Source organism: Schistocerca gregaria, chromosome 4, assembly GCF_023897955.1.
Source record: "Schistocerca gregaria isolate iqSchGreg1 chromosome 4, iqSchGreg1.2, whole genome shotgun sequence".
NCBI classification, from domain to species: Eukaryota; Metazoa; Arthropoda; class Insecta; order Orthoptera; family Acrididae; genus Schistocerca; species Schistocerca gregaria.
The window spans coordinates 756,609,581-756,634,615 of NC_064923.1; the positions used below are offsets into that span (position 1 = coordinate 756,609,581).

Sequence of the window (25,035 nt, forward strand, 5' to 3'; positions counted from 1 at the left end):
TTAAGCGTCTAGGCATGGTTCAACTACTGAGAACACGAACCGTGGAACTCCTTCCTGGTGGAATGACTGGAACTGATTGGCTGTCGGACCACCTGCGTCTAATAGGCGCTGCCCATGCATCGTTGTTATCTTTGGGCAGGTTTAGTGACACCTCTGAACAGTCACAGGGATTTTGTCTATGACAAAATATATGTTGTATTTCTACAAATAATAAATGAGGTGCTGCTGGTCATATATAACAGAATGAATTGCACAAAAAAAATTGTTTTCCTCCTCTCCCGTTATTAGTATGATTTATCTTTGCATGTAAGAAATCAGATGTTGTTACCCATGTATAGAATAATACAGTCTGAGTGCGGTACACCTCTGCATATTGTTCTTGCTGCTGTTGTCTTCGGACCTAAGAGTGGTTTGAGGCAGTTCTGCATGCTACTCTATCTTGCGCATGTCTCTTCATCTCCAAATAAGTGCTGCAACTTACATGATTCTGAACCTGCTTACTGTATTCATCTCTTAGTTTCCCTCTGCGATTTTTACACCCCCCCCCCCCCACCCCTCACCCCCACACACACACTTCGCTCCAATACCAAATGGGTGATCCCTTGATGTCTCAGAATGTCTCCTATCAATTGATCCCTTCTTTCAGTCAAGTTGTGCCACAAATTCTTCTTCTCCCCACTTCTGTTCAGTAGCTCCGCATTACTTACGTGATCTATCCATCTAATCTTAACATTCTTCTGGAGCACCACATTTCGAAAGCTCCTATCCTCATCTTATCTAAAGCTTCTACTCTCTTCTTCTGTAAACTGTTTATCGTCCATGTTTCACTCCAGACCAATACCTCCAGAAAATATTTTCCAACACTTATGTCTATATTCGATGTTAACATACTTTCTTCTTCAAAAATGCGTTTCTTGCCATTGCCAGTCTACGTTTTAGATCCTCCCCTATGCATCAGTTATACTGCTGCCCAAATACTACTTGTGTGTTTAGTTTTCTAATCGAATTCCCTCAGCATCACTTGATTTAATTCGATTACATGTTGTTTTGCTTTTGTTGATATTCATCTTATATCCTTCTTTCAAGACACTGTCCATTCCGTTCAATCGCTCTTGCAAGTCTTTTGCTGTCTGACAGCATTAAAACATCATCGGCACACATAAAAGTCTTCATTTCTTCTTCCTGAACTTTAATTCCTTTACCGCTTGCTCAAAGTACAGATGCATAAAGTTGTGGATAGGTTACAGCCCGGTGTCACTCCCTTCTCAACCTCATTTAATGCCTTTCGACTCCTATAACTGCCATATGGTTTGTATATAAGTTGTAAATAGCCTTTCACTCCCTGCTATCTTCAGAATTTCAAAGAGGGTGTTCCAGTTAATATTGGAAAAAGCTTTCTCTAAGGCTACAAATGCTATAAACATAGGTTTGCCTTTCCTTAACCCATCACCTAAGACATGTCGCTGGGTCAGTATTGCCTCGCATGTTCGTCCATTGCTCTGAAATCCAAACTGATTTTCGTCGAGGTCCACCTCTACCAGTTTTCCCAGTCTTCTGTGTAGAATTTGTGTAAGTACTTTGCAACAATTACTTACTAAATGGATATTTTACTTTCTTTGGTATTGCAATTATTACATTCATCATGAAGTCTGAGGGTATTTCGCTTCACTGATGAGCCAAAACGTTTATGACCGCCAGTTTTATAGCTTGTCTGTCCGTCCCTGGAACGAAATACATCACTTATTCTACATATCAGGGATACGATCGTTTGTTTGTTGGCAGGTTTGTGGAGGTATGTAGCATTAGGTGTCTAGGCACAGGTCGCGCAATTAGCGTCAATAATGGGCCGCTGATTTGCGTAAGTGGTTATGGCGCCCGTTAGCGACACAGATCGGTTCCATAGGATTTACATCAGGCGAATTTGGTCATCGAGACACCAAAGTGAATCCACTATAATTCTCCTCAAACCACTGTAGCAGAGTTCTGACTCCGAGAAACGAACAATTATGCTGCTGAAAGATGACATCGTCGTCAGGGAGACATCAAGCATTTAGGGGTGCAGGTGGTTCGCAGCTGACAGCGTGTCTTAGATTAATACCACAGGTACAGCGCAAGCGCAGAAGAATGTCTCCCATAGCATAATACTTCTCCCACCAGCCTGCATCCGTGGTGCACCTTTCGAGCCATCATTCACCTCGATGACGGCATTTGTGGAGACGACCATCGGCGTAGTGCAGCAAAAATGTGATTCACCCGAAGAGCCGACACGTTTCCATTGCTCGACTGTCGAATCCGGATGGTCCTGCACCATCTGCAATCGTAGCTGTCGCCATCGTGGGCGTCAACACGTGAACACGTAGGGGAGCTGTTTACCATAACATTGTACGATAACAGTGTGCTCCGAAACACTTGTGGGTGCACTAGCATTGAGCTCTTTCGGCAGAGATGCCACAGATAACCATCTACCATACTTTACAAACCAGACAAGCCTCAGAAACCAACATTCTATGAAGAGTCGCAGACATCCAACTATTTAGCACCTAGTGGTGGTTTCACTGTACCTCTACCTCTTTCCATAAATGCTCACGGCATTTGCACATGAACATTTGAGCAGCTTTGTCGTTTTTGAGATATTCGTTCACAGACTCTGTGTAATAATAATCTGCCCTTTGGCAAAGTTGCTTATCCCAATGGATTTTGCCATTTGCAGCCCATATCTTCGCTGTGGTGATCACCCGTCCATGTGTGTTTCGCTTACATACTTTTGTTACTGCATCACGTGCCCGCAACACCACCACGTCGCGGTGAGAGCTGGTCATAACATTTTGGCTTATCAGTGGATATCTTCCACACCTGGTGAAATACTTTTGTCATGGCTGGCTCTCCCACGTCTATCAGTAGTTCTGACAGAATGTCGCTTGCTCCCGACGCCTTGTTTCAGATTACGTCTGCGGGCTTTCACAGCATAAATGAAGTGGTGTGGTGGCGTTGTGGCCCTCAACTACGTACCCTATAACTTAGAGTTGAAATATTATAAGTTTTGGCTGGTTTCGTTGTCGAGCGGCCGCATTACAAACCAAATACTGCTGAGTCTACAATATGAATATACACATGAATCGAATGGTCGAAGGTTCCTATCACTCGGCAATCGCGAATGTAACGAAGAACTTTTAAAAATAAAAGATTGCAATAAATAAAATCTGCCGGTACTAACTTAACGACTTTAAATGATGAGTACGATAGTAGAAGAAATTTTGAGAATGTGGTATATTTCTATAAAACACTTATTGGTGTCGATGGTCCAGTAATTACATAAAGTAAAAGTTGAATAACAACCCCCCCCCCCCCCCCCCATGAACCATGAACCATGGACCTTGCCGTTGGTGGGGAGGCTTGCGTGCCTCAACGATAAAGATAGCCGCACCGTAGGCGCAACCACAACGGAGGGGTATCTGTTGAGAGGCCAGACAAACGTGTGGTTCCTGAAGAGGGGCAGCAGCCTTTTCAGTAGTTGCAGGGGCTAAATTCTGGATGATTGACTGATCTGGCCTTGTAACACTAACCAAAACAGCCTTGATGTGCTGGTACTGCGAACGGCTGAAAGCAAGGGGAAACTACAGCCGTAATTTTTCCCAAGGGCATGCAGCTTTACTGTATGGTTAAATGATGATGGCGTCCTCTTGGGTAAAATATTCCGGAGGTAAAATAGTCCCCCATTCGGATCTCCGGGCGGGGACTACTCAGGAGAATGTTGTTATCAGGAGAAATAAAACTGGCGTTATACGGGTCGGAGAGTGAAATGTTAGATTCTTTGATCGGGCAGGTAGATTAGAAAATTTAAAAAGGAAAATGGATAGGTTAAAGTTAGATATAGTGGGAATTTGTGAAGTTCGGTGGCAGGAGGAACAAGACATCTGGTCAGGCAAATACAGGGTTATAAATACAAAATCAAATAGGGGTAATGCAGGAGTAGGCGTAATAATGAATAAAAAAATAGGTATGCCGATAAGCTACTACAAACAGCATGTTGAACGCATTATTATGGCCAAGATAGATGCGAAGCCCACGCCGACCACAGTAGTACAAGTTTATATGCCGACTAGCTCCGCTGATGACGAAGAAATTGAAGAAATGTATGATGAGATAAAAGAAATTATTCAGATAGTGAAGGGAGACGAAAATTTAATAGTCATGAGTGACTGGAATTCGGCAATAGGAAAAGGAAGAGAAGGAAACATAGTACGTGAATATGGAATGGGAGTAAGTAATGAAAGAGGAAGCCGCCTGGTAAAATTTTGCACAGAACATACCCTAATCAGAGCTAATACTTGGTTCAAGAATCATAAAAGAAGGTTGTACACATGGAAGAAGCCTGGAGATACTAAAAGGTTACAAATACACTCCTGGAAATGGAAAAAAGAACACATTGACACCGGTGTGTCAGACCCACCATACTTGCTCCGGACACTGCGAGAGGGCTGCACAAGCAATGATCACACGCACGGCACAGCGGACACACCAGGAACCGCGGTGTTGGCCGTCGAATGGCGCTAGCTGCGCAGCATTTGTGCACCGCCGCCGTCAGTGTCAGACAGTTTGCCGTGGCATACGGAGCTCCATCGCAGTCTTTAACACTGGTAGCATGACGCGACAGCGTGGACATGAACCGTATGTGCAGTTGACGGACCTTGAGCGAGGGCGTATAGTGGGCATGCGGGAGGCCGGGTGGACGTACCGCCGAATTGCTCAACACGTGGGGCGTGACGTCTCCACAGTACATCGATGTTGTCGCCAGTGGTCGGCGGAAGGTGGACGTGCCCGTCGACCTGGGACCGGACCGCAGCGACGCACGGATGCACGCCAAGACCGTAGGATCCTACGCAGTGCCGTAGGGGACCGCACCGCCACTTCCCAGCAAATTAGGGACACTGTTGCTCCTGGGGTATCGGCGAGGACCATTCGCAACCGTCACCATGAAGCTGGGCTACGGTCCCGCACACCGTTAGGCCGTCTTCCGCTCACGTCCCAACATCGTGCAGCCCGCCTCCAGTGGTGTCGCGACAGGCGTGAATGGAGGGACGAATGGAGACGTGTCGTCTTCAGCGATGAGAGTCGCTTCTGCCTTGGTGCCAATGATGGTCGTATGCGTGTTTGGCGCCGTGCAGGTGAGCGCCACAATCAGGACTGCATACGACCGAGGCACACAGGGCCAACACCCGGCATCATGGTGTGGGGAGCGATCTCCTACACTGGCCGTACACCTCTGGTGATCGTCGAGGGGACACTGAATAGTGCATGGTACATCCAAACTGTCATCGAACCCATCGTTCTACCATTCCTAGACCGGCAAGGGAACTTGCTGTTCCAACAGGACAATGCACGTCCGCATGTATCCCGTGCCACCAAACGTGCTCTAGAAGGTGTAAGTCAACTATCCAGCAAGATCTCCGGATCTGTCCCCCATTGAGCATGTTTGGGACTGGATGGTCTGCACGTCCAGCACGAACGCTGGTCCAACTGAGGCGCCAGGTGGAAATGGCATGGCAAGCTGTTCCACAGGACTACATCCAGCATCTCCACGATCGTCTCCAATGGGAGAATAGCAGCCTGCATTGCTGCGAAAGGTGGATATACACTGTACTAGTGCCGACATTGTGCATGCTGTGTTGCCTGTGTCTATGTGCCTGTGGTTCTGTCAGTGTGATCATGTGATGTATCTGACCCCAGGAATGTGTCAATAAAGTTTCCCCTTCCTGGGACAATGAATTCACGGTGTTCTTATTTCAGTTTCCAGGAGTGTAGATTATAGAATTTGTGAACCAGGTTATAAATTGTAAGACATTTTCAAGGGCAGATGTAGACTCTGACCACAATCTATTAGTTATGAACTGTAGACTAAAACTAAAGAAACTGCAAAAAGGTGGGAATTTAAGGAGATGGGACCTGGATAAACTGAAAGAAGCGTAAGTTTTAGAGAGATTCAGGCAGAGCATTAGGGAACGATTGACAAGAATGGGGGAAAGAAGTACAGTAGAAGACGAATGGGTAGGTTTGAGAGATGAAATAGTGAAGGCAGCAGAGGATCAAGTAGGTAAAAAGAATAGGGCTAATAAAAATCCTTGGGTAACAGAAGAGATACTGAATGTAATTGTTGAAAGGAGAAAATACAAAAATGCAGTAAATGAAGCAGGCAAAAAGGAATACAAATGTCTCAAAAATGAGATTGATAGAAAGTGCAAAATGGCTAAGTAGGGATGGCTAGAGGACAAATGTAAGGATGCAGAGGCGTGTATCACTAGGGGTAAGATAGATACTGCCTACAGGAAAATTAAAGAGACCTTTGGAGAAAAGATAACCACTTGCATGAATATCAAGAGCTCAGATGGAAAACCAGTTCCAAGCAAAGAAGGGAAAGCAGAAAAATGGGAGGGGTATATAGAGGGTCTATACAAGGGCGATGTTCTTGAGGACAATGTTATGGAAATGGAAGAGGATGTAGATGAGTATGAAATAGGAGATACGATACTGCGTAAAGAGTTTGACAGAGCACTGAAAGACCTGAGCCGAAACAAGGCCTCCGGAGTAGACAACATTCCATTGGAACTACTGACGACCTTGGGAGAGCCAGTCCTGACAAAACTCTACCATCTGGTGAGAAAGATGTATGAGACAGGAGAAATACCCTCAGACGTCAAGAACAATATAATAATCCCAATCACAAAGAAAGCAGGTGTTGACAGATGTGAAAATTAACGAACTATCAGTTTAATAAGCCACGGCTGAAAAATACTAACACGAATTCTTTTCAGACGAATGGAAAAACTGGTACAAGCCGACCTCGGGGAAGATCAGTTTGGATTCTGTAGAAATGTTGGAATACACAAGGCAATACTGACCCAAGGACATATCTTAGAAAATAGATTAAGGAGAGGCAAACCTACGTTTCTAGCATTAGTAGACTTAGAGAAAGCTTTTGACAATGATGACTGGAATACTCTCTTTCTGATTCCGAAAATGGCACGGGTAAATACAGAGAACGAAAGGCTATTTACAATTTGTACAGAAACCAAATGGCAGTTATAAGAGTCGAGGGGCTGAAAGAGAAGCAGTGGTTGGGAAGGGAGTGAGACAGGGTTGTAGCCTATCCTCGATGTTATTCAATCTGCATATTGAGCAAGCAGTAAAGGAAACAAAAGAAAAATTTGGAGCAGGAATTAAAATCCATGGAGAATAAATTAAAACTTTGAGATTCGCCGATGACATTGTAATTCTGTCAGAGACAGCAAAGGACTTGGAAGAGCAATTGAACGGAATGGAGAGTGTCTTGAAAGGAGGATATAAGATGAACATCAACAAAAGCAAAACGAGAATAATGGGATGTAGTCGAATTAAGTCGGGTAATGCTGAAGGAATTAGATTAGGAAATGAGACACTTAAAGTAGTAAAGGAGTTTTGCTATTTGGGGAGCAAAATAACTGATGATGGTCAAAGTAGAGAGGATATAAAATGTAGACTAGCAATGGCAAGGAAAGTGTTTCTGAAGAAGAGACATTTGTTAACATCGAGTATAGATTTAAGTGTCAGGAAGTCATTTCTGAAAGTACTTGTATGGAGTGTAGCCATGTATGGACGTGAAACATGGACGATAAATAGTTTGGACAAGAAGAGAATAGAAGCTTTTGAAACGTGGTGCTACAGAAGAATGCTGAAGATTAGATGGGTAGATAACATAACTAATGAGGACGTACTAAATAGGATTGGGGAGAAGAGAAGTTTGTGGCACAACTTGACCAGAAGAAGGGATCGGATGCTAGGACATGTTCTGAGGCATCAAGGGATCACCAATTTAGTATTGAAGGACAGCGTGGAGGGTAAAAATCGTAGAGGGAGACCAAGAGATGAATACACTAAGCAGATTCAGAAGGATATAGGTTGCAGTAGGTACTGGGAGATGAAGAAGCTTGCACAGGATAGAGTAGCATGGAAAGCTGCATCAAACCAGTCTCAGGACTGAAGACAACAACAACAACAACAACATACAATAGAGAATGTGAGCATCTAATAGGAAATAAAGAGTGCAAATTCTTGTTCTCCCGGTGGCAAATAATGCTACCCAGAATTAATTGTGAGTTTTGTTTAAAAAGGGTGGCATGTTAAATCGGACGATTGAAAGCATGAAAGGTACTGCAGCACATTTCAATTTCCACTGTCCTGAATACAGCTTTGACGGCTTCCCTTGCAAAACATACACGTTTGAATTCCACAGAACGAAATATAGTGACGGGCGATAGAAGTATGCTGACTGAAGCGATGTGGCACTGCACTTTGGCACACTTAAGATCAAATAAAATGTCTCAGATTTGCTCGAACATATATGTTTTATACTTCAATTTCTTCAGGAAGATGTGCGCTACAAAATAAACATATTTTTGAAAAATCTTTTTTTTTTTATTTTTCACATCCTGTCTCAGAGGGAGGGAGGGGGGTGAAGGCATTACTATCTACAATGCCTTGTCTTTTTACCTATTTGATCGTCAGCTGCCTACATTATTTTATCTTTTAAAGCTACCCATTCGTCTTTTACAGTATTACTTCCCCCGTTTTAGTTAACTGTTGCCTAATGCTCCCTCTAAATCTCTCAACAATCTTTGTTCTTTCATTTTATCCAGGTCCCATCTTCTTAACTTTCTACTTTTTTGCAATTTTTTCAGTTTTAATCACGAGTTCATAACTCATACATTGCAGTCAGAGACCACATCTGCTTTTGGAAATGGGCTATAGTTTAAAATCTGGTTCCTAAATCTCAGTCTTACCATTATATAAGCAATCTGAAACATTCCAGTGTCTCCAGGTCTCTTCCACGTACATAATCATCTTCCATGGTTCTTAAACCAAGTGTTAACGATGATGGAATTATGCTCTACACAAACTTCTACTTACGGGCAGGGACTGCTCAGGAGGACATCGTTATGAGGAGAAAGAAAACTGGCTTTCTACGGATCGGAGCGTAGAATGTCAGATCCCTTAATTGGGCAGTTAGGTTAGAAAATTTAAAAAGGGAAATGGATAGGGTAAAGCTAGATATAGTGGGAATTAGTGAAGTTCTGTGGCAGGAGGAAAAAGACTTCTGGTCAGGTGAATACAGGGTTATAAATACAAAATCAAATACGGGTAATGCAAGAGTCGGTTTAATAATGAGTAAAAAAATAGGAGTACGGATAAGCTACTATGAACAGAATAGTGAACGCATTATTGTAGCCAAGATACACACGAATCTCTGTCCTACTACAGTAGTACAAGTTTAAATGACAAATAGCTCTGCAGATGATGAAGAGTTTGAAGAAATGTATGATGCGATTAAAGAAATTATTCAGATAGTTAAGGAGATGAAAATTTAATAGTCATGGGGGACTGCAATCCGACAGCAGGGAAAGGAAAAAAAGGAAAAATAGTAGGTGAACATGAGCTGGCGGTAAGGAATGAAAGAGGAAACCGTCTGATAGAAATTTGCGCAGAGCGTAACTTAATCATAGCTAACACTTGGTTTAAGAATCATGAAAGAAGGTTATATACACGGAAGAGGCCTTGAGACACTTGAAGATTTCAGCTAGGTTATGTAATGGTAAGACAGAGATTTAGGAACCAGTTTTTAAATTGCAGGACATTTCCAGGAGCAGATGTGGACTCTGACCACAACTTATTGGTTATGAACTGTAGATTAAAACTGAAGAAGCTGCAAATAGGTAGGAATTTAAAGGGATGGGACCTGGATAAACTGAAAATACCATAGATTGTAGAGAGTTTCAGAGAGAGCTTAGGGAACGATTGACAAATACAGGGAAAAGAAAAACAATAGAAGAACAATGGATAGCTTTGAGAGATGAAATAGAGAAGGCCGCAGAAGATGAAGTAGGTAAAAAGACGAGAGCTAATAGAAACCCTTGGATAACAGAAGAGATATTGAATTTCAACAGATGAAGGGAGAACATACGAAAATGCAGTAAATGAAGCAGGCGAAAAGGAATACAAACGTCTTAAAAATGAGATCGACAGGAAGTGCAAAATAGCTAGGCAACGATGGCTAGAGGACAAATGTAAGGAGGTGGAGGCATATATCACTAGGGTAAGATAGATACTGCCTACAGGAAAATTTAAGAGACCTTTGGAGAAAAGAGAAACACCTGTATGAGTATCAAGTGGTCAGATGAAAAACCAGTCCTAAGCAAAGACGCGAAAGCAGAAAGATGGAAGGAGTTTATAGAGGGGCCATACAAGGCCTATGTACTTGAGCAATACTATGGAAATGGAAGAAGACATAGATGAAGACGAAATGGGAGATATGATACTGCGTGAAGAGTCTGACATAGCACTGAAAGACCTGAGCCGAAACAATGCCCTCGGAGTATACAACATTCCATTAGAACTACTGACAGTCTTGGGAGAGCTATCCATGACAAAACTTTACCATCTGGTGAGACAGGCGAAATACCCTCATACTTCAAGAAGAATATAACAGTTCCAATCTCAAAGAAACCAGGTGTCAACAGGTATGAAAATTACCGAACTATCAGTTTAATAAGTTACTAACACGAATTCTTTACAGACGTATTGAAAAACTGGGAGAAGCCGAACTCTAAGAGGATCCGTTGGGATTCCGTAGAAATGTTGGAACACGTGAGGCAATAATGATCCTACGACTTATCTTAGAAGATAGATTAAGGAAAGGGAAACCTACGTTTCTAGCATTTCTAGACTTCGAGAAAGCTTTTGACAATTTTGACTGGAATACTCTCTTTCAAATACGGAAGGTGGTACGGATAAAATACAGGGAGCGAAAGGGTATTTGCAATTAGTACAGAAATCAGATGGCAGTTATAAGAGTAGAGAAGCACGAAAGAGAAGCAGTGGTTGGGAAGGGAGTGAGACCGGGTTGTAGCCTGTCCCCAATGTTATTCAATCTTCATATTGAGCAAGCAGTAAAGGAAACAAAAGAAAAATTTGCAGTAGGAATTAAAATCCATGGAGAAGAAATAAAAACTTTGAGGTTTGCCGATGACACTGTAATTCTGTCAGAGACAGCCATGGACCTATAAGAGCAGTTGAACGGAATCAATGGTGTCTTGAAAGGAGGATATAAGATGAACACGAACAAAAGCAAAACGAGAATAATGGGATGTAGTAGAATTAAATCAGGTGATGCTTTGGGAACTAGATTAGGAAATGAGAGACTTAAAGTAGTAGATGATTTTTTCTATTTGGAGAGCAAAATAACTGATGGTGGTCGAAGTAGAGAGGATATAAGTGGAGACTAGCTATGGCAAGGAAAGCGTTTCTGAAGTAGAGAAATTTGTTAACATCGAGTACAGATTTAAGTGTCAGGAAGTCTTTTCTGAATCGATATTCACCTACTTTGTTTCCTTCTCTTCCCTTTTCCTACTGACGAATTCCAGTCACCCATGACTATTAAATTTTCGTCTCCCTTCACTTCCCGAATAATTTCTTTTATCACATCATACATTTCATCAATTTCTTCATCATCTGCAGAGCTAGTTGGCATACAAACTTGTACTACTGTAGTAGGCGTGTGCTTTATGTCTATCCTGGCCACAATAATGCATTCACTATGCTTTGTATAGTAGCTTACCCCACCAACGTCAAGGTCCATGGTTCATGGGGGGATAATCTAACCTAAGGGCATACATGAAAATAATCGCTATTATTCATTATTGAATAAATGGATATCTGCAGTAGTCTATAGTTGGCTAATCTGAGCTAGGAGAATTAGAAACTCAGAGAGTAGACTTAGTAAAGGAATTCACAACCTGAACAAAAGTAACTTAAAGACAATGTAAGAGCAGACAACAAGTGGAATACCTCCAGTTATATGAATCAACTGCATTTCCATCAAAAAAGCATTGTGAAGTTGTAAGGTGTCAGGCAAATCCAACACCTTCCATGAAAACCCTGACATAATAAGCAAATCCAGTAGTATGTGACATTAAATTAACCAAAGTAATACGAGTAACGAGTGAGCAAATGGAATACCACAGACTAACACAAGAATGCTTAAATGCATGTCGTACCTTCCCAACGTGAGACCGACGCAGTTTCGAGGGGAGAAACGAGAACAGAAGCCGAGAGCAGAACCGTGTTAAGCTAGAATGCCCTGCGATAAGGGACGGACTGGACACCCACGTCGCCAGCTAACCACTAGGGCCACTACCACCCGCAAGTTTTAGCGTGAGACTATTTCGCGTCTCTGTTACGTCAAGGACCACCCTTCCAGCCCATGTTAAAAGCTACAGACCTCCAGAAGAACAGTATAGATCTTATGATAACGCTAAAAGGACCACACCAGCTGCAGGTTTTAGCGTGAGACTTTTTCGCGTCTCTGTTACGTTGCAAACTTTAAAAACATTGCCCCACCACGAAAAGTATAACGTTTCTCACTGGATAGACAGAATTTTTGTAGGCAGAGGTTAAGGTTAACACTAAGACCCTGATTGGTCAGATGAAAACACAGCCAGATAGTTTTTTTTAAACCAACTTCGGTAAATTGTAGTAAGGAGAAGTTAGGAGAGAATTAGTTCCGAGACGGCGAGCTGGATGGCTGCTGCGCCGGCCTCTGCTGCCCTGACGCTGCCTAAACACCGACAAGGTAATGAACGCACACGATGCCGCATTTTTGATCGCATAAGGCTTCACTCAGAACTGCAGAAGTCTCATCTGTTACACCCCCTTTTTGCCTAATACTAGTGTCGATCGTAAATTAAAGCTCATGGTGTTCACATTTGCCACTTGAAGTAAAAATCTGAAACGCGATGATTTCTCTGTTATATAATTATTGAGAAGCCACATCAGCCACTGTAATTTATGACAAGTTAGATAAGTAATTAAAGATAATTGAAGGTCACTGTAGACCATTTGGATAGTTTTCTCTCTTGTGAAACTTAATTTAAACCTAGATTATAGACGTGATATGGCATAGGTCATCCTTCGATCCATTGTAGAACTTGGAAACCCACTCAGGGAATATTCGTTCACATTTTTGTTGAACGCTGTTGGTTTTTACCATCCTGTATTAAAACATTTCCTTTTATCAATAGTGCAATTTATAAACGATGTTTTGTGAGTAGAATAAAATTTCCAATGGTAAACTTAACTGCTTTTTCGACGTTATTTTACCAGCTAACTAAAAACAGGAAAGCCTTGAACCCCTTCCACTAAATTTAGTTAGTATTAAGATTCTTTTACAGGGAGTGCAGTGGAGCTGACGCTGAGATCATTAAGTATTTGGTTATATCATCGCTAGTCTCACTGAACTCTTCTGAATTCTACATGTCATGTGTGGTCTGGAGTCTTCTTACCAGAAACAGGTCCCAGGTTCAAACTAGTCAATTCCCTAAAAAACACGCTCAGAGCGTCGTTGCGCGAAAGTGGTAGGGAGACACGATATAAAACGAACAGACACCACCATGAATGTTTAGAAAGTGTGTAATTATAGTCACTGTAAGGGTGAAAAATTTCACGAACTACGGATTAAATAAATTTTTTACTGAATAATCGACCGTTCCTGAATTAAGACATACCTAATCTAATCTAACATGAAATTCACTGTGATACAAAAATATATATCGACACAAGAAACAGACAAAATGTAGCATAGGGGAGGAATGCCTATTACATACAGTTTAATCGACAACAGTCCATGTAATGGCACAGAGCACTTTCTTGTAAAAAAACTGTATAGATATCCGAAAGCAATGGAAAGCGCCACCACGAAGACAGTGCTTCCGTGACTACAACGGGCGTCCCGATTTAGAAGGCGGAGCAGCTGAGAGCGCGGCGAGTTTAGAAGGCGGCGGAGGCGAGGAGTCGGCAGGCGCCCAGCTCGCAGTGTCCGGGGGGCCGAGCCTCGTGGCCGGACAGCGCACAGCGCTTCGCTCGAACGCAAGACGCACGAAACTCCGTCAGCGGGGGATGGCGGACGAGAGGCGCCGCCCACAGCCGTAGCCGTGAGGGAGGCGACGTCGCCATGGGCAACGCCCAGGTGAAGGCTTCCGCCAGCTTCGCCGGCAAGCAGCGCGGAAAGCTCTCCAAGAGCGTCCACTGGAGCCATGCAGGTACGCCCGTCTCGCGCTAAAGGTCCGCTATTCATAGCATCTAGGCTCTGCGCGAGGCGATTCGCCAACAGCTGCTCGCATTCTTTCAGCAATAGTCTTCCTCATTTTGAATCCAGAAAGATATTTGAATGAGAGGTGTGAACTAGAGATCGATATCCGACTGACATGTAATATTAAGGATAGAACGAATTTGTCATTCTCCTTGGTGATTTTGATCAAGTGCCATATGATAATTTGACTTTTCTTATGCAGCGAAATGAGAAGGAGTGATCTGTTTTACTTGATAAAAAAAAACTTTCAAGTTGGCATAAATATTTCTTTATTTTCAACAGCTGGTTTCGACAGACTTCGCTGTCATCTTTAGGTATTCAAAATTTCTGTTTTCCATCTCACAAGCACAAAAAGAGTTCGTTTTGTTTGCAGATGACGCAAGTATTGCAATAAATAGTATGTCGAGTGTAGTTCCAGAAAAATTTGCTAATGATATTTTCATAGATATTAATAAATGGTTTAAAGCCCAACTCACTGACATTAAACTTCGAAAAGACTCTATATGCAGTTCAAAACCTGTAAGAGGTTTTCACCCAGCATATGCATAAAGTATGAAGAAGAGCAGATAGAAGAGGTTGACAGCTTTAAATTCCTGGTATTACAACTTGATAATAAATTCAGTTGGGAAGAGCACACCATAGAACTGCAGAAACGCCTTAACAAATCTGTGTTTGCAATTCGAGTGTTAGCTGACATAGGCGACATAAAAATGAAAAAGCCTGTATACTTTGCCTATTTTCATTACATAATGTCATATGGCATAATATTTTGGGGTAACTCTTCAAGTCAAACAAAAGTTTTCAGAGTCTAAAAGCGTGTAATACGTATTATTTGTCGAGTAAATTCACGGACGTCCTGTAGAAACCTCTTCAAGGAACTGGGTATACTAACTACTGCCTCTCAGTATATCTACTCCTTAATGAAATTTGTCCTAAATAATATATATCTTTTTCCAACAAACAGCTCAGTTCATACATACAACACCAGGAACAAAAATGATCTGCACAAGGACTTAAAAGCACTTACTTTATTTGAGAAAGGGATCCACTACTCAGGAAGACTCATCTTCACTAATTTGCCAGCAAACATAAAAAAATTAGTTACAAATAAAGATCAGTTTAAAAGGAGCCTGAAAGACTTACTAGTGGCCAACTCCTACTCCACTGACGAATTTTTTAATGGAAACAAATGCTGTATTGTATATATTTTGTATATATTCATACTATTCGTATTGTTATTTCAGCTTAAAAAAAAGATATTGACATGTTTCACATCCACGAGGATCTCCTCAGCCTAGATCTATGGAACGAAAAACTAATCTAATCTAAACGCTTTCTAACACAAAATTATGAAGACCTACAGATGATGGCAACGTCTGTCGGGACTGTTGTTTAAAATAAAGAAATATCTATACGATCTTGGCTTTAGAAAGCTTTGTAACAATGAACACTTCTTCACATACCGAAAGAGAATCTGCAAAACGCGTGTGCGAAAGGTAACGGCTGTTTTCCTGTTCCTGTGTTATATAAATGTGATATGTCAGCTCTGAACATATACAATTCCATGTGCTCAGTAGTTCTGTACGCTTGAGCCAGTCCTTCAGCTTCATTCTGCATACTTCCCAGTGATCTGGACAATCATCATGTTATTCGTCAGTAGCCGGCCCACGGTTATAACATGATTAGATATGACATATTGTGACCATGTTAGAGACGTGACTTGTTAGATGCCTTGACTTCTAGAGTAAAACTTCTACAATTTTCTTGTCATTCCAGGTTTATGTGTAACTATTAACAGATTACCTACACTGGCATCTTCAGAAGCAAGTCACCCACTGTCAGAAATGTATCTCACCGTTTTTGGTGTAAATTAGCAAAATTCATAATGATGATCCACAAACTGATGTACCATCTGAAAAGTCGTTCGACCTTAAGATTCGAATGAATTGTCTACTCATCTGCAAGTAAATGCAGGTGGCCTAAAGAATGGTAGCCTATCTACAAATACATTATGTATTCTACCTCATTCACGCCTGCCCTCTGTTATCTCTTTCGCCTGTTCTCCCACCAATACGACAGCTCAACCTAACTAGGCAGAAAAGTACTCCATCTCCCTAAAAGGAAGTTAATAGGGCTAACACCACTTCCTTTCATTGTCATTTACAGGATTCACGTCAAATCATGATCTCCTGTAGTGCCAACTTTGGAAAAAAAATGGGATTGCAAAGTTCAAATGAGCTTCATTCATGCAGCTTAGGCTAGGTATGCTTTTGAATTTACTTGCATGTTTCTTAGTCAGCTCCCTTCTTTTAAATTATTTGACTACATTTACTGCCTACAAAATATTATGGAAATTTGTTGCTTAGTGACGAATCTCTAAGCAAGCTGTCGTCAGCCCGTGAGTCTTCTTTCGAATCTGCATAGCTTTTCCTCGTATTCGGGTTAACTGCCATTGTAGAAAATACCAAATTGTTGAACTAAAGCGAAGTCTCTCTCTCTCTCTCTCTCTCTCTCTCTCTCTCTCTGTGTGTGTGTGTGTGTGTGTGTGTGTGTGTGTGTGTGTGACAGACAGAGAAAGAACGAGTGAGTAGGAGAGGATAAAGCCTGCTGCAAGAATAGGGGTGTAATAACGTAGATTTCGTCTTACTCTCGTTTAAACCATGATTACATAAAGGCTGTTAGTGAAGTTGCGACTTTTCACGTCAGGCTTACTAAACTATAGCGCAGAAGGACGCGAGGATTGAGAAAATGACCTGCTGCCACTGTTACGCGCTTCTTGGCAAAGCCCTCTGCGAATGCGGCCCGCTCAATTTATTTTTAACATGAGTTATGCTAAGCACGCTTACCAAAATTCTCTCAGCTACTTGTTCAATAATCTGCATCGCGCGTTTCGAATATTAAGAAATTTTGGACAGAAGCAATGATAAAAATTAGCGTTTACCCATTTGTTGATGATGAATGAACGTAATAGGCCATACAAGAATTGAAACCAAATGTTGAAGCTGTGCCTTCGCAATCTTAAACCACGGAATGTTGCCACAACTCAACTTTCGCGCAAAGGAAAAAGAATACTGGTGTTGCCGAAAACAGTGTGTAATCTTAAAGCTCAATAGGGATCCAGTTTCGGGAAGTGACTTATCTTCTATCTTTAACATGAGCTACCGATGAATGAAGGAAACTAACTCCACGGTAGCCAATAGGGATCCCAAAACTATCAGTTGCGCTATTCATAAACAGTCTTTAAATGCCACATTTCGAAGACATTTGATTGCCGTGCCTCTCAGACGCCATGCGGGATACGAAGCCAGGACACGGCTGAATACAGGACTTCTTCACTAACAGAAAGCAGTACAGTACTCTGAATATCATGTCATTCAGAGAAACATAAATAATTTTGGGTATATGTCAGGAACATTTACAAGTAATAGTTGCGTATGTTATGTAATGATGATTTAGTGTACAGTATTAATAACAACTATTCTAAGACCTCTCATTGATGACGTAAAACTTTGATAATGTGTTACATGATAGTAAATATAGTAACATACCGTCACATCTCCAGAAAAGAAATTAGCGAATGTCGATAAGTAAGTCTAAATTTGAGAAATGTAAAGTAGTATTAGCCATTGTTTATAAGGATTGTTGAGTCACGTATCACAACTGGAGTCAGTATAAATATGTCCGTGGAATGCTGTTCAACTGTGTAACATTCTCATCACGTTGAACTGTCGCAGAACGTTAAATGTACTCAAAGGCGATACTGGCGGGGGCCATTCAATTATCTGCCCTACGGTAGAACCTAGTATACGAGGTGAGATTCTGTTTTCGCCAAGTTACAGCGAATAATATGGCGAATTTCCTGACGTCCACAAGTAATTATTATCGTTTGTAGTCATCGAATTACGACATGGAGTTTTTTTCTAATTGAACTGTGTATTTTTATCAGTAGCATTTGAAAGAATCTTCTAAGAGAACTTCAGCGATGTAACATGTAACGACACTTGATCAAATATCGTCAAACCACTGTCCCGCCTTTAGGAGAAGATATTTCACGAATTTGGCTCTGTTGTACCAAAAGCAAGCAAGCTGTACCCAGGTATAGTTCGTGTGCCTTTAGGAGAAGATATTTCACGAATTTGGCTCTGTTGTACCAAAAGCAAGCAAGCTGTACCCAGGTATAGTTCGTGTGTTTGTTATGACGTTTGTCATACCAAGTGCTCATATTTTTAACCTTCAGCACTGCTAAATGCCATAAAGTGATTCTGGAGAAGCAATACAGCACGTTGAATTTTATCTGGAGTTAATGGCAGTACATACAGGTGTTAGAAGGCATTTCATGCCTTCGGGAATCGTCGGTGTTTCCTAATAGACCTCTTGTTTTTATTTCCGCCAAAGGAAAAAGTATAGAAGTGTTGAGTTTAGTGAGTGGGCAGACCATTTTGCGTGTCCTGAACGACCGTTCCAATGTTCTCCAAATGTTCTCTTAAGAGGATCTGTCATTACAAGTGCGAAACGGAAGGGACATCCGTCATGTTGATGCCTCACTCATTGCTTTATATCCATTGGGATGTCTTCCAATAAGTGCGGCAACAGCATGTCTTAGGAACACGAGATACTTGAGTGTATTTAGATTCCCATCAACAAAACAGGCACCAATGATGCGGATCTTGAAAAATACACATCAAACTTTGATAGAACAGGAACGTTGCTTTTATCCACTTTGTGTCAAAGTGGATTTTCAGGTGACAATTAGTGCATATTGAGAAGACTGACTTTCCCATGGTCTGTGTAAACGATGCTTCTTCCATAAACAAAATTTCGCATAGATATGCTGCAGCACATAGCACCTATCGTAGATGACATTCGGAGAACTGTAACCAATTGTGGAAGTCATTGCCACGAAGCTGTGGATGCCGCGAAACATGAAGGGAATGAAATGTGATGGAATATAGTGCTAGTACTTCCGAGATGCCTCTTAGTGACATTTGCATTGTGTGTTCCTGCGGTTAAAAAGTTAGTTTCATTTCTTTCATCAGTTGCACTTCTTTTTCCTTGGCGTATTTTATCCTCCACACTTTCAGTTTCTAGAACTTTTTTATAATTCATGCGTGGACAGATCGTGTTTGGCGCAATCTGGAGACTTGTCAGCAGACAACCGCACCACTGCTCTAGTATTTTGGCAACATTCGCCATAAGCCATATTCACATTTTCAATTATTGTATACAGTGCGAATGTCTCAATGGCTTTACGTGCAAGTAATCTGATTGCTGCAACAGCAGAAAAGAGGCAGATGGGCTTCAAAGGCAAACGTAAACACAAGACCCACATCTGTGTTATGTGTTTCCTTACATCTGGTATAATAGGACAGGAGTTTGTGGAACGTCTTCTGACGGCGGGACGGCGATTTACTGCACTTTATACTGTTCTCTTGATTAAATTCGGTCAAGTGTCATTCACGTTATATCGCTGAAGTTGTCTGGGACGCTTCAATCTGGATGTACCTGAGATGGCCTGCCACAGTTGCCTCAATCTGTATATTATGTACATTTTAATATCAACTGATCAACGTTCGGGAAAATGCTTCTGCTGCACTGCGAGATCCAACTCTAAAAATCTTTTTTCTGCACAGAATTTACAAATACTGTATTACACAAATCCCTAGATACTTTATGGAACTTAATATTATATAGTAAGAGTAACATACAATCAGTCATTCTTTATGCACTCAGAAAGAAAACGCGTTTACGATGGAATAAAAAGTAGTTTTTTTTCGGAAAATCAACAACATCCATCACAAAACAAAGTCAAAGTAACTAGCAGAAACATCAGGTAGCGTCGAAATTAGTCACAGAATATATTTAAATAATAATACTTAAGTAACATTGCTAACATAATTTCAGTTTCTAAGACTAGAGGGAAAGTGGCTGTCACAGATCGTGTGGTGAGCGTCGTAAATGAAAACTGCTTGTAACTTCTTTGTGCAGTTTATATCGAAGCAAAATTTAAGCAGTTTGCACCTGTTGACAGAAACTGAGAGGCAGAAGAGACACTAGTTTAGCTTATGCTATCATGTAACAAATACTGTATATTGTTTTAGGCACAGCATCTGGATACTCGGAATTGTTCTTTTGTGAGAACTGTGTATAACCAGTGAGTTATGTTGTTTCAAAAAACCCATCAGCTGTTTTGCACGCAATAAACACAACAAATAAGTAATTCTAGTGGTTAAAGAGATATTCTGACAACTCTTTTCTCCAAGTAGCATCTGCCAGTGGTCTAGGAAAGAGAGTAACTTGTCTGATAAAAATATTTCCCGTCGTCAGCCGCTGCTTTACGACGAATCCTCGTCGTAACAGTGGCAGAAATTTGAGTGATTTTAGGATCTTTTGACATTTTCGAGCAACCGAAGTTTCACAGTCTGGCTCATCGGAAAAAATAATCTATACCATACTGTGTTTTTGACACCACAGAGTCATAGTTCTGAATGCTGGTAAAATTTTTCGGGGGGTTTGACATGTGGAAGGCAGGTTATGAGAGAATAGTGGACGCATTTTTTCTAGGACAATGCATTATTTGTAATCCTAGTTACAAAAACTGCAAGATCATTATATTTCGTGCAGTTGGCATTTGTTCCTTTAGTTTTCTAATTATTATGTATTATCAGCAGATTAGTATTGTCTCACAGACATAACTATTATTTACAATCATATAATAGTGTGCAAATTTACAGCCTCATATTTCTACTTTAATGTGATGATCCAAATAAGTTCACTTCCGGTTCATATTTTGCAGATTCCCACTTTTCTGAATCATTTTGAAGAGCTGTGCTAACGTGGGCAGCGCACGTATACTTTATGCAGTGTTCATAATTGTCTTCCATCAATAGGCCACTGTCACTGTTTAATTTCTGCTTCTTCTAGTCACACTTACTAATCTCCGGATGATTTAAATGTAAGTTGATACTGGGCTAACTTAAACCATCGACAACAGTATGTGTCAGAACGCTTGTGACGTCTGTTATCTTTGTATGCCTCAGCACAACTGCAGTTACATTTTGACACGATTTCTGTTGGTCGTTGAAATACAGCTGTTTATCCTTGAAAATCAATTTATGTATCACTGTTAATATCCTTTTTATCACTGCCAGCTAATACAAAACGAACAATAAAAGAAAGTGACGGTAGAACTCCTCGTTGTAAAAGGAAGAGCTCAGAGGAATACGCTAATAGTTTTTAAACAAGAAAAAAAAGAACAAAATTTGACAACCTGTTGACAGAGATAATCAGAGCTGCAGCTCGGGTACAACGCTTTCATCTTTGAGCATTCGCACACGCCGAGTTCTGAGAAAAGACGCTAAGAATTGTGATGATAACGACGCAGTTCACTTCGAAAATGTTCGTTCATTGTGATGTAAATAGAATGTATCAGATTGTGAAGCTCTAAGAGGACTAGTTTTAGACTAAAGAAATGCTTTGAAAACAAACATTAGGCAGTTAAAATAATGACGATCAATGGAAGATAGATAGTCCTATAGATTTCTCATTTATTTAAGCTGAGGAGTGATATATGTTGTTCAAATTCCAAAACGTAGATATTTCACCAGTCAGTACAAGAGTTCATTGTTAAGGTGAGAAAAGCCGGCGTTATGTACTGTGCGTCCGTAGTCCGTAGTTTTTCGCGGAGTGAAGAGCGAAAGCTGAAAGCGGCGCCTTATCCGCGCCTTGAAACACAAACAGCGCGCGCCCACCTATTTCTGGCGATGGGAGACACATCGGTTCCCATTGTTCGCGTCATGGCTACGCGCCAGAGCTCCCGCAACAATGGAAGGCTCGCCACCACCGTCTGGACTCGAAAGGCCGCACAAGCCGCGAAAGGAGCCATAGCTAATTAGCCGCTGCCGACAGGTCGCGGAACGTTACGATCGATGTCCGCAAACATGCTACTGGCAGGCAGTTGTACGAGGCAGCTGAAGCGCTTGTGATTTATGTCGAAGGAGTGACTTTAAAAGAAAGTTACTGTAAATCAAAACAACATTACCGGAATGAATTCTCACTCTGCATCGGAATTTCCTGGCAGATTCGTGGGATCATTGCATTTAGGCAAAATGGGTGGAAACAATACCCTAGGCAGTGGTTAAGCCATTTTCCGCAGTCTTCTTTCTCCCAGAGTGCTAGTCCCGTGTGGTATGCAGGAGAACTGTGAAGTTTGAAAGTTAGAAGAAGAGGTACTGGCGGAAGTGTAGCTGCGTGGGAGGGATCGTACTTGGGTAGCTCAGTAAGCAGACCTGCGCGCGAAAGGCGAAGCTACCTGTTTCCAGTCCCGGTGCGACACAAAGTTTTAATCTGCCAGGACGTTTCAAGACAAATTCTTTTTTATCTTAACACCTCTGAGACCCAAAAATTTTCTCTTGTCCTGTAACTTCACACATGCACAAAAGAAGCACTGCGAAACGCACGTGACCGAATGTTGCCCTGTCAGTCTCCGTAAGCAGGTGTTGAAGATCTTAATGTTGATCGCTAAAAATACTTATCATTGGCATCTGCAGTAAAATTCTACCGCACTCTGTTTTTCGTTACTATAGCACAATGTGAACTAAAAGTTCCATTTTCGATAATTGGCTGCTGGAAACTGTCATCAGCATCAAAACAATACGCAGACTTGGATAAAAATTGATGGCTCACCTATAGAAACAATCTAGTAATCTCGACTACCTAAATCCTTCTCACAATATCAGACAAACTTTTTCCGATGAATCTATGTTTGTTTGGACTTACTCATTCAAATCTGTTGAAAGCACACTTCTTCTATTTCTGTTGATAGCGTTCATCTTTGAGCATTTGGTGATTTCTTTTTATTGCAGTTACAAAGTTATGAACATTTCATTTCTCCAAAAACCGGCTGGAAACGAGGAAAGGTACAGGTGAAACTTCCTAGCAGATTAAAACTCTTTGCCACACCGAGATCCGAATTCGGGACCTGCGAAAAGGAAAGGTCCCGAGTTCGAGTCTCGGTCCGGCTCACAGTTTTAATCTGCCAGGAAGTTTCATATCAGCACACACTCCGCCGCAGAGTGAAAATTTCATTCTGGAAATGCTAAAGGCGTCCCACTACATAAGAATTCTTTATCCACTTCTCGTTAACACGAAACGTGTTAAGAGCAACCGTCTCCTTCTTTGGCCCACTTCGTTTTACTGTATCAGATGACAATTTCAAAATAATTTTCTCGCAATTTACTAACATACTTTGTTATACCTCCAGTAATATCCCTTATATTGTTCTCCTATTGGCTCTTATTCACTATTATTCCTATGCAGCCAGGGCCAATAAATAGTTGTTTAACATATCGTTCACAAACTTTCCCGTGGCCACTTTAAAGCTAATAATTACGAGCAAAGCATTCAGGTGCATGTAAATTCTCACAACTGACGAAGGACGTTTAACAATTCAGGGAATGTGTTTTTTCCCAAGCATTCTGGCGTATCGATATCTCCTAAGTTGAAAGAAGTTTGGATATTTCTGAATTAAAATGCTGTATTGTCATCGGAGTCCTTGCTAACTCATCATTCCTCGATTCCCACACATCACTTTGTAACACGATTTGCTATTCAGATCCCTTGTCTCTTCTGCCTCTTTGTTCTTTACAGGATGGTATATATCTATGAACATGTTTCGAGAAACAGCTCAACATTTTCGCACTTGTATACTGAAAACCACTGGGATCAGTAGATTCTGGATGACTGAGTCCACAGCACTTCATCGGTCCTACATTTTTTCGCAGCCAGTGACCTAGAATCATAGGATGGCGTTGTCAGCGCCTGGAAAGCAGTACCAGATGCTCCATGGAGATGAGTCACGGTCTATTTATAGGCCCACGTGCTCTGTAGTGCTGTAGAATGTAACGTGGGGAATGCTAGGGCTCTGACAGCTGTTCGAGCAGGAAGTCGACGAATGGTGCGAGAATTCAAATAAAAAAATATAATGGTGCTTCTCCTTGTCCAAACTAATGCATTATAATGTTCGTTGACGGGAAAATAGATAATCAAACGTCAGATATATCTCCAGAAAGTGTTAATCTGCTTTGATGGTAAAGTGACAACTACACACGGGCTATGCATTTTGCAGAATGTACAAAATTTTGTGTTGCAACAGGCACATATTCACAAACCAATTCCAGTTTGGAATAGTTTAAGAGCTGCTTGTCTTTGCTACATTCACAGCAGACAAATTTCAGGACCACTGGTGAGAGTGAAAAGCATGTATTTGACATTTCTGAGGATGACCACACAGTCACTACAAAATGTTGATACTCGATAAATCTGATTACCATTGCTGATCAGTTTTCCTTTATGTAGGTAATCTATCAGGACGTTGACTAACAACAGGTACAATATACACAGACGTATTTTAAATTGTATGAATCAATAGTTTCATAGTGATACGATTTACTAAATCTGTTATGGATGCCACCCATGTGAAATGTTTCTCAGACAAATATTCCCTGGTCGTCTGCCGGTGTTTGACTGCTGACACGCTCCTAAGAGAGCACACTGTACATTAACGCCAACAGAAACTATTCTAAAACATCTGCCATAGCAGAAAACGCTTCAGAAATTGAACACCCGTATAACTAGCTTTTGTTAGCATACTAAAAACATAATTAGAACAGTCAAAGAACGGCTGAATAGAAGACATTCTGGTATATATTTTACAGGGTGTTTCAAAGTATTGATAATCGTCTGTCGTTGATAGAACACGTCGTGGGAGGCAGACCATTCGCTGACGCTTCTCGGCGATACCAACCGTCCTTTCGTATTAATTATGCCCCTGAGAGGTGGCAGGCCGTAGGCACTCTTTAGTGTGC

General features: G+C 41.3%; 2 protein-coding genes across 2 annotated transcripts in view; one reads left to right on the top strand and one right to left on the bottom strand.

Annotated features, from left to right (window-relative positions):
* Positions 1-25,035, bottom strand: part of LOC126267903 (uncharacterized) — a 171,494-nt gene that overhangs the window by 111,117 nt on the left and 35,342 nt on the right. The window lies entirely within an intron of this gene.
* The window catches only part of LOC126266717 (uncharacterized), a 252,508-nt gene continuing 241,359 nt past the window's right edge, over positions 13,887-25,035 (top strand). Inside the window, exon 1 of the mRNA XM_049971187.1 lies at positions 13,887-14,123. Within this exon, the coding sequence (XP_049827144.1) occupies positions 14,036-14,123 (88 nt within the window). The 5' untranslated portion in view covers positions 13,887-14,035. The remainder of the gene's footprint in view (positions 14,124-25,035) is intronic.